Consider the following 15,904-nt stretch of genomic DNA (forward strand, 5'->3'; position numbering starts at 1 on the left):
AACATATGATGGGGCCAGAAGCAATATTCTTTGAGAGAACCCATAATTCATCTCTACGCCTCTGGTCGGAGCGAGGGGCCCACAGGGAAGACACTGCACATGCACATGAATTAACCCATCCTGATTTCACATTCAGCATCACTCACCGTGTAGAGCTGCAGAGAGGACCGATTCTGCTTTGTTTACGCCACGAGTTGAACAAGAAACCTTATGTTTAAATACAAAAAAAGCTAAAAAAATAAAAAAAAAATAAAAAAAAAGGAAAGAAAGAAAAAAAAACAACATAATGTGCCATGATATAAGAAAATAAATATAAGAGTTTAAAAAAGAAAAGCAAGGTAGAGATGTGAACACTGGCTTGAGATTTAAAAATTAAGGAAGTGCTTTGTACAGTACACTGCATATACATAGGAAATGGTCAGATGGACAGCGCGTGCAGACCTGTGAGGAAAAGTGCCAAAAATATGGAGGAAAATCTGATGATCATCTTATGAGCTATTTCATTAATAGAAGCATCCAGGCTGCTACTCCATGATCCAAAAAAACAAAACAAAAACTCTTGCTACTTGCAGTTTGACAAACTTAGTTCGCTATTTAAACTTGGGTCAACAAGGTAACACTTTGTTTGAATCAGCAAATGAAGAAAGAAAGAGTAGTGAAGATATGACTAAGTGAGCACTCAGGCTTGTGGTGCATGAGTTGGTAATTTGGGTGACGTCTGATATCTGCATGGTGAGTTTGTAGACTGACATGTACAAACCCGCTCTGGGCTCCAATCACTTCCTTCATAGAGTCCTGAGTCACAGCAAGAGCAGCTTTTATGTGAGGAAAAAATAAACTCTGGCCATATTGGTTTGAGCTTAAATGTGCCATTAATTTAAAAAAAAAGTGAATAAGGGAACTCCAAACAAAGGTTTTTAAAAAATGGCTGTAAGGAAAAAAGTCGACATTTTCTATGTATAGTTTTTATAGAGTCCACAGCTAAACTACAAACTGTTTGAATCATGACTTTATTTTCTGCAAACCCAGTGTTGTATCACAACTGAGCTGATAGATAGACTATTGATCACTGTAAGTGACATGTATGTAGACACACCTGTGATATCTCAGTGTCTGACCCTTGTCTGCTATCACTGTTGTTGTGCTGTGGTACAGCTGCACTGACTGCGTCCACGCGCAGCGTCGTACAGTCCTGACAATCCTGAACCACCCTCTGTCTCCATTGGACATTTACGCCAATGAAGAAAAAAACGACCCTTTGTTGTTTCAGCTGAGTTACCACAATTAGTGATTTATATCGGAGCATTTTACATGGATTGTTTTGACTGATTGCGCCGACATAAAACAGGGTCTGGTCAGATTTGTCTCACTTTGTGTCACTTGTAACAGATAACGACTGAATGGATTCAGTGACGTGGACAACTGGCGTGAGTCGATGAAGGTCAAAGGTTGTGGCAAATGAGATTTATTAGAAGAGATATTTGGTTCTTTCCCAGTTCACATCCTTGTATTATGTGTGAATATTAAACTGAAGGAAAAAATCAATGAATCCCAATAAATGCACTTGTTTGACATTGATCTTTCCTCTTTTTGTTCTGGTCTTTTTTTTCAAATGTGCTAATGTAAACCATCTTCTGACAACTGAACTTAAGCAAAGGTAGCCCAAAGTGGTTGTTGAATATTTTATTACAACATCGGTATTTTTATGCACCATTTAAAAAAAAGACTAGAAAAAGAAAGCTGCTTCTTCATCAGAGGGTTTTGGAGTATCGCCGCCTGACAGAGTCCCTGTAGAACTGAAAGATCTTCTCTGATGCTTTCTGACTGACTGCTATACACTGCTGCAGCTGTAGAAGACGAAAAGCAGACATCAGAGACATGACAGAATATGAAAGGTCTGTGATACCACTACAGGCAGAGACAGAAAAACATCTCATCCTCATGAGTCCTGAAGGAAATTGCTGACAGAGCCAGTAGTGGCAGATATATGATGAAATACACAGCTGCTGCACAGATCTGGAAATCACACACTTTTCACTGACTCTGTGTTTCTGAGAAAAAATGACCCATTTATTTACTCACCTCATTTACTGAAAATGATCCTTTGGTTGACGACATCAGTACTCTGCGTTCTGTGCTGTCAATAGCAAAGGTCATCAAAGCTCGACTTTCCTGGTGAGAGTGAAAACAGACAAGTAAAAAAAAAAAAAAAACTGAGAGGAGGTGTGCACAACTGAAATTCCACAAGTTTTTCGAAGGCGAGGTCACTCAATTTAAATTCCTCCATGACAATCATTGTATTTTCCAAGTTAACAACGAGGAGTTTTGGAAAGCGAAGTGTTCTCATACTACATTTACCATGAGCCTCCATGCGCACGGTGAAATTCTTGGACCGGCGCAAGACAGACATCTTGCCAAGAATGTTTTCATTCATCAACAATGAAAGTCAGAGGTTCGAAGACGATCAGATACCGTCGTACTGTAGTTCTGACCATAAACTGCGATTCCGCGGCGTTATTCCATGACCCGCCGGGCAGCGTCCGCGAAACCGAAAGTAAGGAAACGCTGGTCGGCTCGACCAGCATTTCCGCCACCACTAATAATAACAAAATAACGATAGAGACAAAACGATATATTTATCGAAAATGGAGCCATTAACAAGTGTGGGTAGCACAGATTCATCCACATTTACGTGAGACTTTTTTTATAACCAAATAGAAACTCTTCGTTGTCCCTTTAATCTGTTATCATGATGAGCAAAAGTCATTTCAATGTCTTTTTTGGTTATCCATCAGGTGTATGTTTTATATTAATGCTATGAAAGTATCAGAGCCTTGCAGAATTTAGTTTCCCTGAGTGTTTAGCTAAATTCTGCTCTATTTTTACTGAATCACTTAAAAGCCAATCTGAGCCTCCTCTCTTCTGATTGGCCCGCTGACCTGTTGTTACTAAAGCTCCAGAGAGAAGCATGAGAGGGGACACGTAAACATAGAATGGGATATTTTTTTGGTTTTTAAAAGTAAAAATGTTATGGATCAACACTTCTGGTTAAAGGTAGAGTCTGGAGGTTTGTCCGTTACAGTCTGTAAACAAAACATTCAAACTGGGCCCCTCCTCTCGGGCTCAACTGTGCAGCCTTCTGCCCCTGACAGCAGCAGCAGCAGCAGTTGTCAGGACTGCAAAGAAAAGGAAGTAGTCCGAGGGAAGCGCTGGAGCGGCGGGCCGATACCCGGCTGTCACCGACAACGGGAGCTTCCAGTGCTGTACCAGTAGTACCGCTGCTAGCACTCGCTAGCATCCGGGGCAGCGAGCGAGTGCTAGACACAGTCACCACCACACAGGACTAGAAGCCTATACAGTAGGTGATGATTAAGCCAGATTTGATTTGTAAAAAGCGTTTATTTTTTTTTAGCAAAAACCTGAAGACTCTACCTTTAAACACGAGAAAAATGTGAAATATGGACCTTTAAAGTTCTAATTTCTTATGTCCCCAACTCCCTAAATCTGCATTGGTTTAGTCCACTCCTCCTTTCAGATCTCTAACTGAAATGAGGGAATTGAATTGTCTATTACATGCACAAAGTACAAGATATGAGGCACAAACGTTCTCTTAGTATTTTTTAATCCATACATAGTATTTTGTTGTTTAGTCAGTTAGAAATAGAACTGACTATATACAGCAAATTGTCATCGTAATGGGTTCTATGCACACCTCCACTACTCTAGAGCCCATTACAATCAATTAACAGTAGAAACAATGTCCAGAAGTATGACGATGACAAATGTGTATATTTGTACTAAAGGACATTTTTTTGATAAATGAATATGGCAATCAGTTTGTTTGTTTTTTACTTCAACAAAAAGCAAATGCAAAGGGGTGTTTTTGTGCCAGATTTACCTTTTCCTGAGCTGCAGTGGGGTCTGTGATGATCTGACCGTCTGTGTCGATGGCACAGGTCACTCCGCAGAACAGGCAACTCATAGGCAGGCCTGCATCCATGAGAGCCATGCAGGCTGCATTCAGAGAGCAGGACAAGAACTGGGGACGAGTTAAGGATGAACACTCGACAAGAAACACAATTAGGAACCATCATTACGAAATTAACTCATGAGACACCAGTTGACTTTACTGAAGGATACTGAACCATCGTCGTGCAACACCTGGAGAACGAGAGTGAGGGAGGAGCGAGGGTGGAGTGACAGGAGCAGAGACGCCTCACAGGTTTCTCGGACACACTGCTCCTGTGCTCGCTCCCTGACACCTGGAAAATAAAATAAAAAATGTTGGTGCACACACACACACACTGGAGTCAGAGACAGAAAACCCACTGGCTCGCTGAGTCCACCCTGTGGCGGGAGCTGGTACAGCAGCTGGTGAACAGGAGAAGTGGACAATGGTAATGAGTAAAGGAGTATTACCAAAAAGTCCATAGCGTGTCTGGTATTGCTAGCCTCATACAACCCTGACGTTTGCCCTCAATCTTCTAATTATGTTCAGGGAAGCTGATAGGAGGAACATTTATTTCAAACTGTCTAAGTTTCTCATATTACATTATGTCCTAATGTCAACACTACATTGTAACTGGAGGATCTGCCTCCTCTTCAAGCATGACTTTTTGAAAAATAAATTAATATCCATACAAGAAGATCTAGATCACCCAGGCAGCATCACATCGACATCCAGCAGCTGCATCTCACAACATGATAAAGTCATTTTCCTCCTTTGATAACAACTTACTTGGCAGTCCCACTTTGGGCTGTATCAACACCTCCAGTGTCGCCCGGTCATAGATCTCCTTGCTGACCTTCACCTCAGCTGGCCCGTAGACTGCAGCCAACACACTTGTGTCTCCTTTGGATGAAAATAAAAATGATTAGGGGGTTGTTGTTGTTGTTGTTGTTGTTGGGTTCAGTTGTGTTTTACCCCTGCACACAACTCAAGTGTCCACTGCAGATGAATGATCACAGCTGCAGCATCAAACCACTGAAGCACAGAGACAGTCAACAAGAGCATCGTTCAAAAACAGATAGCCGGAGATCTTCTTCAGTCACATTCACTCATCACTTCACTTCAGAGCCAGCACTTCAGAGGCTGTTCAAAATGTTTTGCTGGGAGGAAACTGTTATTACTTCTACTAGGACAATCAGCATCGGCCTATTTGTACAGACTACTTGACAGTTATGTGACAAAACATGTTAGCCAACCCCTGATCTCTGCAAAACGACAACTCCCCATTAAAAATCCACTGTGTAATTGTTTTGGTTAATATTGTGGCAGGATACAATGTACAGTAAGATGAGCTAACAGTACTTTTTGTTACAGACCTCAACTTTACTATTCTTTTGGCTAATAAAATAAAAGCTTCATAAACCAGGCAATGTTTGTGTGCCCGTGTTTTTATTTTATCTTATCTAGACACATCGAGATGTGTGAAGCTGTGAAATATCTTTTAGTTGCTTCCATGATTACGGTCAGTTTTCACAGGCTGGGTGCAGGGCTAATAAAAGCGGTGAGCTACGTGATCGCGGTAGGAAATAGACCGAGTATCCTACTCTTTACAACCCGACTCCGGGACATATTTATCTCCGGGGGTCGTTATTACCTTGGGTGAAGGAGGCTGAGCCGTCAGGTCGAGAGAGTGAACTCTGCTCACAACAAAACTCTCTGAGAGAAACACTTGAGGAGCCGCACACCTCCATCGTAATGCCACCACAGACATATGCGGAGAACTAGTGGAGTCTGTCGAGGGTTGATGATGTCATCTGTTTTGGCCCCTGACACAGGATAGAAGAGGTGGAGCTGATAAATGATGATCGGTAAATCATTTTACCGATCGGTTTAAGTAGCCTAGCTGTATTGTGTGTGTCGATGGGAAACGTGGAGTCATAAACCCTAACCCTTTCTAACTGGGACCTCGGGAGAACAAATTACATGATGTCTCCTGTTTGGGCGTTTTATTTTGAAAGTGGTAACAGGAAGTGTTAGCCAAGTCAGACGCGCTGATATGACGAATTCTTTCTTTCTTTCTTTCTTTCTTTCTTTCTTTCTTTCTTTCTTTCTTTCTTTCTTTCTTTCTTTCTTTCTATAACAGTCTATGATTATTTGTATTTATTAATTTATTTAATTTTTATTTGTAATGTCATTATTTGTATTGTTATTGTCATTTTTGTTTCCTTTTACATTATTGTCTTTGTTTCCTTTTTTATCCCCCTGTCTGTTGTGTCCACCTCTATCTCTCTGTATAATGCATAATGTTAACATATGCTATGTTATGTGCTTGGATAAGTATGTTATGCTTACAATAAAGCAAAAAATAAAAATAAAAATAAATAACAGTCTATGATTTGGACTTTTTTTTTAAACTCTCTATCCACGTTTTTAATGATATCACAGCACCCACAAGACAAAGCGTCTAAATAACAGAGGAGAGGACTTTTTTAAAAAGGCAGTAAGAATATGAAGGGCAAATTGGTAACTGGAGGTATTCAGGATCAGAACAGGGTGTTTTTGTTTTTATAACCTTATTGGTTTCAGGTTACTCGAGCTCATCACATGAATGTGTCTTTGTAAGTGATAAAATAACGAGGAACAGGTTGTCAGGTGCATGGAAAACAGCCAGATTTAAAAAATGCTTCCTTGTTTTAGTCTTCCTCAAACTGCACCAGAGATTTCCTTCAAATTAAGAGCAAAGACTTTTGAGGCACAATAAATACATGTTCTGTTCAGATTTCAGTTTCTAGCCATACCATTACACTGTCTCAAATGTTGCCTAATACAAGAGTCAGCAATAAATCATCTTTCACCAGAATCATAATATGTTGTTAGTGTTTATTCAATTCAAACTATTAATCCCACAAGGGGCAGTTAGTTATGAGCAGCAGGTTGTCGTGATACATGTAGCCTGCATGGCACACAGTAAATAGTCAGTACATCAGACAACATACCCTTACACACACACCACACCAACCAGGAGCTTAGTAAATAAGAGCCTATAAGAAAGAGCCTATGATAGCCTACTGTATAATTAAAACATTTTAGACGGTTTAGACAGTGATAATTCAATTCCATGGTCATTTTGGAGGCTGCATGTTTTTTTTTATTGCAATGGTTATTTATTTATTTATTTTTATTTATTTAATAGGATACTTGTGGAATTATTCTCGTACTTATTTATTATCAATTTATTCTAATTGAGGGCTGGGGAGAATGTGTTCAGCATATTGCATTTAATTGCATTAGCTGTAGGCTACATTGTACTTTTAATGTATGGGAAATTGAATGTGTCAATTTTGAACATGGCGCTTTTATTTTGAAGGTTTGACAGGAAGTCGGGGTTACTGATCATCAGACCTGCAGTGTTTGTGGCTGTGGAGCAGAAGGAGACGTGCTTAAACTGAGAGGGGGATAAAACAGTTGTAGTCGGACTTGTCCTGTCGCTCATCTCTCCTACACTCACTGTAGGTGTAGTAGTTTCTGTAAGAGGTCGGCAGACAGAGCGGTTGAAGAAGGACGGAAGAGGACGGTGCAGATGGCGGCTGTGAGCAGCATGAACAAAATGTATGGAGTGTGCTACCAAGCCGTGCGTCAGATGGCGAGACTGAGGGCATCCAGGCTGCTCCAGCACCGAGCCTTCGGAGTCAGCGTGAGTCCAGATGTGTGGTATTGAGGCCAGGTGTTGTTGTGCTAGTGGCTAACGTTAGCTAAACATCAGGAAAGGTCGCTGTAGCCGATGGGACGCGCTGAAGTTGGCTTTCAGTTCGTTAGTCACAAGGAAATTTGTAGTGGCCATAGTGATCCACTGATACTCCTCTTGCTGCACCTGTTACCGATGCTGTCAGAGAGGATACACCAAAACACTTAATTTTATCTGTCGCCTCGTATTTTTAAATTCCCTACACCTTATATTTTGCCTGACAAAGTAGAAACTAGCTTCATGGTCAAGTTATCGCGATGGTTTGTTAGCTGGCAGTTAGCTTAGCTGACAACCTTGCACCTTGTAGGAAAATACTTCACGTTAATCACACACTGACTCCACAACTTGCGGAGTCAAACTTAATGGTCCAAATGCCAATTAACATATATATACGTTTGTAAATATATTTGACAGCTTGACTTTGTGTGTGTTTGTTGTTTCGACTTTATAGCTTTGGTAGCTAGCCGGCTAATGTTGCAAGCCACGCTCCCATTGGTTGAGGAGAGGGGCGTGAGGAGGAGGTGCAGCCCAGACATCCACACGCTGTGATGTGCACACGAATGAATCCTAAAACTATCATGTTGTGTTTACCAACTGTGCCTTGTAATTATTGTGTTCATTTGCCACACTCCACCAGGCTGTAAAAATGACTAATTGTACAACTGTGCAGTTGCATTTTGTACTCCAGGGCTCCAGACTGCCCTTTGAGTGTGTGCAAGTAAATATTTCATATACTTATTATGCAAATAGTAAATTTGCTCAAATTGTGTGGTATCTGTCATTACAGGTGTCAGGCAGGAAATGTGAATATTTCCCTCACCAGTTGATTTATGGTGTGCACCCCTAAATTTTCTACTGTGCTCCCAGCAAAAAAAGAGAAAAAGTTAGTCTGGAGCCCCTGTACTATCACATTGTTTGAATAAATAGTGTCACAGTAGTAATTCAAAAAGCCCTAACAGTCTTGAGCCAACTAAATTCATCATTCATTAACACAATGTCTTTTATCTTATAAGTTCATTGAATCATTAAAATAAAAATGCTTGTAACACAGCATGCATACAAAGTGGAAATTCAGTGTTGTATTTTCTAAGCAGACTATGAGGACTGCAAAGTTTTCCATCAATAGCCCACTCTCTGGATATTTAGCACTGAACAGTTATGACATGGTTCCCCATGTTCAATATACTGAATGAGAATGGAATTAGGATTGGGGTAAAGTTTCAGGATAATTCCAAACATTGCTGCAAATCTTTAAAACGGGAAGTGTGAACTCATACTGGAAAAATCCTCTTAAATGAAAGTGGCAGAGCAGGGGCAGAGTTTTTTTCTTTTGGATGTTGTTATTAGGAGAAAGATGAATCCTCCATTGTGGTGTCAATTTTAGCGAGGGCCTTTCTTTGCCACTGCCACAGTGATGTTGTTAATAAATAATGCTTGCATTCAACCTTTCAGGCCGTGCACCGGCAGCAGCCCTTTGACTCATCACTGGAAAAACCACAGTTCCCTGGAGCCTCGGCTGAGTTTGTGGATAACCTTGAGTTCATCCAGCCCAATGTCATCTCTGGGATCCCAGTGTATCGGGTGATGGACAGGGCGGGAAATATCATCAACCCCTCTCAAGACCCTCAGGTAAAGTCAACCTGCTGGTATTTAAATGTGACCCTGAACATATACTTTATTTATGGGTTATTATTTATGGGTATTGTGTGTTTCTTCCCCACTCAGCTCTCCAAAGAGACAGTTTTGAACTTTTACCAGAAGATGACTCTGCTGAACACGATGGACCGCATTCTTTACGAGTCTCAGAGACAGGTGCATTTCCTCTGCCATTTCCCTGTTCAACAATAGAGCAGTAAGAACAATGTAAAAGATTTTCTATTTATTTTCCCCACAGGGTCGTATCTCCTTTTACATGACCAACTATGGTGAGGAGGGGACACACATCGGTAGTGCTGCTGCTCTTGACCCAAGTGACATGGTCTTTGGTCAATACAGAGAAGCTGGTAAGCATCAAGCAGCACATTGTTTTAGATCATTTTTCTTGACATAATTCCTTTTATTACTTTTTCCATGTTTTCTCCATATATTATATTCATCAAATAAGTTTACTTACATTTAACATTCCACTTTTATGTCTTCATCACTACATTTTTGCAGTACATGATCGGTAGCACAGCAGCTCTGTGTTTTCAGATGGCTCTGATCAGAAGTTGATCAGTGATTTTATCTCTGGTCCAGACTTCTTAGGTAGTTATTCTAAACGGATGTGCCTGATGACGTGTGAGGTTTAAAGCAAACAAAGCCCGTTTCAGTCAGTGAATCACATGACATGTCAACAACACACACATAGGTCAAATTGTGTCAGTCAGTCCTTATGAGCAGATCACATCTGTAGAAGCAGCATCACCTGTTGATGCTGCTTCTGTTTCTGTATTCAATTAATTCAATTCAATCAATTAACACATGGAATACACAAAGAAATGGACCTGTCATATAACAAAGCTGCAAAAAAAAAAAAATACAAGGATTGGTTAAATAAAAGCATACATATAATACAGCTCATCATGCTTTACATCAAATAAAACAAAATGCGTTAAAAGACTATTGTTTTATTATCCCTGTCTTGTCTTAATCACTGCTTTTCTCTGTCTTTATTAATGCCTAATTGTCAGCCATTTGTATCATCCCTCGTGACACTCACTGAGACACTCAGTCGCTCAGATTTTCTTGTCCAATGAGAAATATCTTAGAATTTCTATGTGTCCCTGCAGGAGTGTTGATGTACCGTGGCTTCCCTCTGGATATGTTCATGGCTCAGTGTTATGCCAATGCCGATGACCTCGGTAAGGGTCGGCAGATGCCTGTGCACTACGGCTCCAAAGACCTGAACTTTGTCACCATCTCCTCTCCTCTGGCCACTCAGATCCCTCAAGGTGAGCTGTACACTTGAGTGTGAACTTCTCCAGTCTGTCAAGACAAGCAAACACATGCAATTATATGCTCATGCTGGATGTCTTTGTTCAGCGGCTGGAGCTGCATATGCAATGAAGAGAGAAAACATGAACCGTGCTGTGATCTGTTACTTCGGAGAGGGAGCAGCCAGTGAAGGGGACGCGCATGCCGGCTTCAACTTCTCTGCCACCCTCGAGTGCCCGCTGATATTCTTCTGTCGAAACAACGGCTACGCCATCTCTACCCCCACCAACGAGCAGTACAGGGGAGATGGCATTGGTAAGGAGCCTTGATGTGGTTTTCTGTATTATCTGATCCGAAGCTTTTGTGAGCACGCCTTTTATTCTTTCTCTGCTTCAACAGCTGCTCGTGGTCCAGGTTATGGCATGCTGTCCATCCGAGTCGATGGTAACGATGTGTTTGCTGTGTACAACGCCACAAAGGAAGCTCGCCGCAGAGCTGTGGCTGAGAACCAGCCCTTCCTCATCGAGGCGATGACCTACAGGTTAGTTGAGTGGTTGGCGACTAAGCAGATCACTGATACATCAGTATGAGGCTCTGGACTTAACTGTAGATATGGAAATGTTACATTTTTACTTTGCATCAAACTGAAGGTTTTTACAGTCTGAAGTAGGCAAATAGGCTGTACAGAAATTAATTAAATTGTTTTTTATCTTTTTATCAGTCAGATAAAAATGCCTTCTTTTTTTTTTTAGATAACTTAGAATGGCAATTGTGTAAATTTCATTGCCTGTCTTAATTTGGCCATAAGTTGCATAAATAAAATATTGGTTCTAAGGTAAAAGTAGCAGATAGCCACAGTATGTTGAAATAGATTGCAACCAGGATGTATCTGATAACAAAATAGTAGCCAATTTTGCTACTTCTTGTGATCAAATTGAATTTGTTTTGAGTTTGACTCATTTGTGCAGGTTAAGCTCTGCCTTTGAAAATTGACCTTGACATTGAGTAAAGGTAAATCTGAAGTGTAGTAAAATAATACTTGAAATCACATCTATGAGAAGCAAAGAATTAGAGTATAGGTAAGGAAAGAAGTTGAGGTTTCTTAAGTTAGAGGACGAGTGAAAGAACAGATTGTAAAATTTTGCAATTCTAAGTTTATTTCAGGAAGGAAAGAGGAGTTTTTGTTTATCAAGGGTTGTAGAAAATGTTTTAAGCCCTTTAACTGCAGGACCAGTGTCAGACAGACACATTTCTCACAGTCCAGTGGTTGGTAACAATTTCAATGGGCCTGTAATTACAGAACATAACTGCACCCATTTTAAAAAAAAAGATAAATACATGAGTAATTCATCCTTTTTGTGCAGCCATCAGCAAATGTGCCTTAGCCCTAAAGTGTTTTTATTATGGAAAGTCGGTTGAAGAAAAATATTTATCTTCATTCCTTCAGAATCGGCCACCACAGCACTAGTGACGACAGCTCAGCTTACCGCTCCGTGGACGAGGTGAACTACTGGGACAAGCAGGACCATCCCATCTCCAGGCTGAGACATTACATGACGACCCGCGGCTGGTGGAGCGAAGACGACGAGAGGACCTGGAGGAAGCAGTCCCGCAAGACGGTGATGGAGGCGTTCGAGAGGGCCGAGAGGCGCCTGAAGCCCAATCCTGAACTGATGTTCACGGACGTGTACCAGGAGATGACGCCCAACCTGGACAAGCAGAAAGAGGCCATGTGGAGGCACGTGCAGCAGTACAAGGAGCACTATCCCCTCGACCTGTACGATAAATAAAATTGCACTCAGGACGGGACCAGTTGTGATTTTGGCGAACAAATGCAGGCGTGGTTCAGGATTGAGACTGGGATAAACTGTTGCACACCTTTTACTACTCACAAAAAAAAATGTAGTTTTGATATTAAGTGTGATTTCTGTCTGCACAACGAGGGAGAACGATTGTGCTTTCAAAACTGCTTCACTTCATGCCTCTGGGTTTGGTGCCTTAAGTTAAAATAGATTTACTGTCTATAGTACAGATCTTCTATAAATGCTGAATCACACACAATGTTTCACACCACGGTTAATTAAATGACAGCAGAAAAGCAGCCAGTGCAGCGTTATACACATTCAATGACCGTACAAGTCGAGCAATAAACGGTGGAGGTTTACCCCTGTTGTGTATCTTCCTTCTGTAGCTATCTTTTTCAGTGATTATGGTATTTAACAGGTTTCCTTGTGTATCACTGCAGTGACTTGTTTCACTAACATATTGAAGACCTTATTATGGGTTTTAATGGTTTTTAAGCATACACAGCCAAATGTTAGATTAGGTTTGTATGCTGCAATGCTGTTACACACTACACTGAGTCCCAGACTGTGCACCCATCTAACCCATGTTACAGTTTGGTGTTTTGTGGAAAATAAACTGTGGAACTTTCAGTAGTCTTGATTGATCTTTATTTCTATTCATACTCATCAGGAAAGTGGAGAGTTAAGTTAATGACACAACCAAAATGGTGACAAACTGGACAGTGAGGTATCCCCATTAAAGTCCCAAAAATATCATTGGTACAAATTATTCAACAGACATTAAAATTGATGCAACGTCCTCCTTTACATTTCCTCCTTGCAACAGGAAAAAGGGGGGCAATGTCTCTGTAGCCAGTATTTCCTCTTATCACCACATCTTTTCCTCACCAGTCCAGTTCAACAAGTCAGGAACGGGCTGTGAATCCCCTTCCACAGCTTCTTCATCTGCGGTGGCGAGCGCTGGTGAATCAGGATCAGTTCTTTATGTACGCACAGATTTTCACGATCCTCCTCCTTCACGTCGAAAGTCTGAAAGCCTGCGTGGGCCTCGGGAGAAACTCCCAGAGCCTTAGTGCACATCCCAGTGTAGACATCATCAATGGGAAAGAAGGGAATGACACGGGAAACTGCATGTAGGGGTTGCAGCAGCTGTCCAGAGATAAGAAAGCCACCTCCGCCCGCATAAGCAGGATAGGGGCCGTCGTAAAAACTCACAGGAATGTAGTATTTGATGTTGGGGTCTCTGAGGGGATTTGCTGTGCTGATGACGTGACCGACATACAGCTGAGATGCTTTAGAGCCCTTCAGAGACAGCAGGTAGCTGAGCAATTGCGGCGTGTTGACAAACACGTCGTCATCCCCGCTGAAGACGAAGGAGGCGCGAGGACAGTGTCTCAGTGTCCACTGGATGAACATGTCCATTTTAAGCGTCAAGTTCAAGAGGGATTCTTGGAAATCCCACTGCAAGAGGTCCCCGAAATGTTTTGCTTCAAATGACAGCAGAGGGCTGAGGTCAGGGTCCTCCGCCGGGGAGCGACCCAGGAGGAAGACCCTACGCACCCTCAGTCCTCTGTTGTACACCCCCTCTCGGCCCCAGGTCTCCCGCACAGCTTGTCTCCTCTCAAAGTTCCCAGGTGCCGATTTGATGGCGAACAGCAGGAAGGTCTGGTTGGCCCCGTCCCCTTCAGCAGTGGAGACGCACTTGTTGGGTTGATTGATCAAGATCGGAGAGGACCTGCAGTTCATGCCCTGCACAAACTCCTTGAATAAGGCAGGGTAAGAGTTGAAGTCATGCACATTGGTTTGCAGGAGCTCTTGATTTGTCTCCCGGCAGCGAGACCACTGGGACTCCTGACTGAGCGGGTTTTTCCTCTTGTCCAGATTCCTGAGGGACAGGTACAGCAGGCGGTTCCAGTACGCTTGGTTTTGAGGGATGGTCTGTCTGAAGCCATCGGAAACAGACACATTGTGGACATCAGGGCGGGGGCGGACGAAACTCTCCAGTTTGGGGGATGGTGTTTTCACATCGCTGTCGTGGACCTGCTGGCTAAGGTGTCGCCGTGGGGTTTGAGGTTCAGTCCTGTGACTGTAGGATGTCTCCAGGTGCAGGGCTGAGTATAAAATCAGAAATAGAGTAACAAGGAGAACCATGGCGCTGAAGGAGTGAATGCGTCTCATTGGCTCGAGCTTAGTAAATGAGGCTGGGAGGTGTGTGGTTCCTAGAAATGGATCATATTTCAGGGAAGATGGTCCTGGGACCCGTCGTCTTATCGTCTTCAGGTTACACAGACTCTGTTAGCAGGTGACACACTGGCTGAACCCAGTACCTGCCAATATAAACATAAACACTGGTATGTAAATGTCAATGAGCAGGTCACATGTTGGAGACTTTGACAGTATTAAATGCAAACTGAGATGGCAATATCATTTGTATCATTATCATTATCATTATCATTAGTATTACTGCTGACGCATTTACATACATAGAAATACTGTACATGGTTCAAGGTTTTTATTTATGACCCTGTAGGGCTATTATTGTTGCAGTGAGTAAAAAGCTGGAACTCAAAGTGTAAAAGGGGTGGGAGCTATCAGAAAGAATGGCATTAGCCTGCCCAAATTAGTCAGCATTTTTCAGTTAAATTTAAAAAACAGACCAAGATAAGCAATGGTAGGTTTTATACTCGCACTCTCGAACAAAAAGTACCTTTTTAAAGGGTGAGAAAAAATTAGGGTCTTGATCTGGGGCATGCTTCATGTAGCATTGCAATAAATAGATTACACTAAAAACTCGCCACAAGCACATAAAATAGCATGCTTTATGATGTAGCTCTGCTATTAAATTAAAAATATTTCTCAAAATAATAATAATAATTTATTGTTTTTTTCCGCAGGTGATGTGCATTCTCCCATTTTAGTGGAATGCACTTGAACACATCCTTCTCTCCTGTGATTAATTAGCGGCAAAAACTCCTTGTACAAATAACAAAAGGAGAAGTCATGAGGGACCTCACCTTACACAGCGCCACAATAAGAGGAAAACACCTGAGCTCCATTAGTTTAAGTTCAAGAAACATGTCATGCACATGGACACCCTGTGTACCAACTGTTTTATAAATGTCTCATGCAGTTTTTTTACTGATTCATTTCAACATGGGCTCGATTAAAATCTGATAAACACGCCAAATTATCAGACAAGCAAACCGCCTAACAGACAACTGTGCAGCGGGGGGAGACCTTCACTCAGGTTATTACAAAGCACACAAAAAAGGTCGAGCCAGTCATATATAACAGTTCAAAGTTTAAAAAACCTACTTACCACACACAAAACGAGCGTACATCGACGGAGCGCCGGAGCGACAGGGGAACAGGTGAGTATCCAGGGATGTGTGGGTCCTGACAGGTGAACACAGCTGCATTTTCTAGTGGGGCAGCGGTGTCAGGACATGCAGGAGCAGGTCTATGCAAGAGGTCAGGTGATCACTTCAC

The 15,904-nt window shown here is 41.9% G+C and overlaps 4 protein-coding genes across 4 annotated transcripts in view; 1 reads left to right on the top strand and 3 right to left on the bottom strand.

Moving 5' to 3' along the window:
- Positions 1-15,904, bottom strand: part of nup88 (nucleoporin 88) — a 109,946-nt gene that overhangs the window by 61,088 nt on the left and 32,954 nt on the right. The window lies entirely within an intron of this gene.
- On the bottom strand, positions 1,669-5,771 carry exosc5 (exosome component 5). Its single transcript, XM_085795825.1, has 6 exons — positions 5,604-5,771; positions 4,739-4,852; positions 4,141-4,262; positions 3,899-4,039; positions 2,083-2,172; positions 1,669-1,847 (listed from the first exon to the last, which is right to left on the bottom strand). The coding sequence occupies exons 1-6, from the start codon at positions 5,698-5,700 to the stop codon at positions 1,752-1,754; spliced, it is 660 nt and encodes a 219-aa protein (XP_085651951.1). The 5' UTR covers positions 5,701-5,771; the 3' UTR covers positions 1,669-1,751.
- bckdha (branched chain keto acid dehydrogenase E1 subunit alpha) lies at positions 7,359-13,045 on the top strand. The gene is made up of 8 exons (XM_085795826.1): positions 7,359-7,643; positions 9,147-9,323; positions 9,420-9,506; positions 9,589-9,697; positions 10,466-10,627; positions 10,719-10,925; positions 11,010-11,151; positions 12,058-13,045. Exons 1-8 carry the CDS (start codon positions 7,530-7,532, stop codon positions 12,398-12,400), a joined length of 1,341 nt encoding a protein of 446 aa, XP_085651952.1. The 5' UTR covers positions 7,359-7,529; the 3' UTR covers positions 12,401-13,045.
- On the bottom strand, positions 13,049-15,884 carry b3gnt2l (UDP-GlcNAc:betaGal beta-1,3-N-acetylglucosaminyltransferase 2, like). The gene is made up of 2 exons (XM_085795827.1): positions 15,735-15,884; positions 13,049-14,742 (listed from the first exon to the last, which is right to left on the bottom strand). Exon 2 carries the CDS (start codon positions 14,591-14,593, stop codon positions 13,313-13,315), a length of 1,281 nt encoding a protein of 426 aa, XP_085651953.1. The 5' UTR covers positions 14,594-14,742; positions 15,735-15,884; the 3' UTR covers positions 13,049-13,312.

This window comes from Trachurus japonicus, chromosome 13, assembly GCF_045865225.1.
Source record: "Trachurus japonicus isolate A0001 chromosome 13, Traja_1.0".
In the NCBI taxonomy this organism is placed as follows: domain Eukaryota; kingdom Metazoa; phylum Chordata; class Actinopteri; order Carangiformes; family Carangidae; genus Trachurus; species Trachurus japonicus.

Coding starts and splice junctions, on each gene's coding strand:
- exosc5 (XM_085795825.1), bottom strand. CDS start 5,700: ATGGAGGTGTGCGGCTCCTCAAGTGTTTCTCTCAGAGAGTTTTGTTGT. Junction 4,263..4,738: donor GCCCAAAGTGGGACTGCCAA/GTAAGTTGTTAT, acceptor TTTATTTTCCAG/GTGTCAGGGAGCGAGCACAG. Junction 1,848..2,082: donor GATCATTTTCAGTAAATGAG/GTGAGTAAATAA, acceptor CGTCTTCTACAG/CTGCAGCAGTGTATAGCAGT.
- bckdha (XM_085795826.1), top strand. CDS start 7,530: ATGGCGGCTGTGAGCAGCATGAACAAAATGTATGGAGTGTGCTACCAA. Junction 9,507..9,588: donor TTTACGAGTCTCAGAGACAG/GTGCATTTCCTC, acceptor TTTTCCCCACAG/GGTCGTATCTCCTTTTACAT. Junction 9,698..10,465: donor TGGTCAATACAGAGAAGCTG/GTAAGCATCAAG, acceptor GTGTCCCTGCAG/GAGTGTTGATGTACCGTGGC.
- b3gnt2l (XM_085795827.1), bottom strand. CDS start 14,593: ATGAGACGCATTCACTCCTTCAGCGCCATGGTTCTCCTTGTTACTCTA.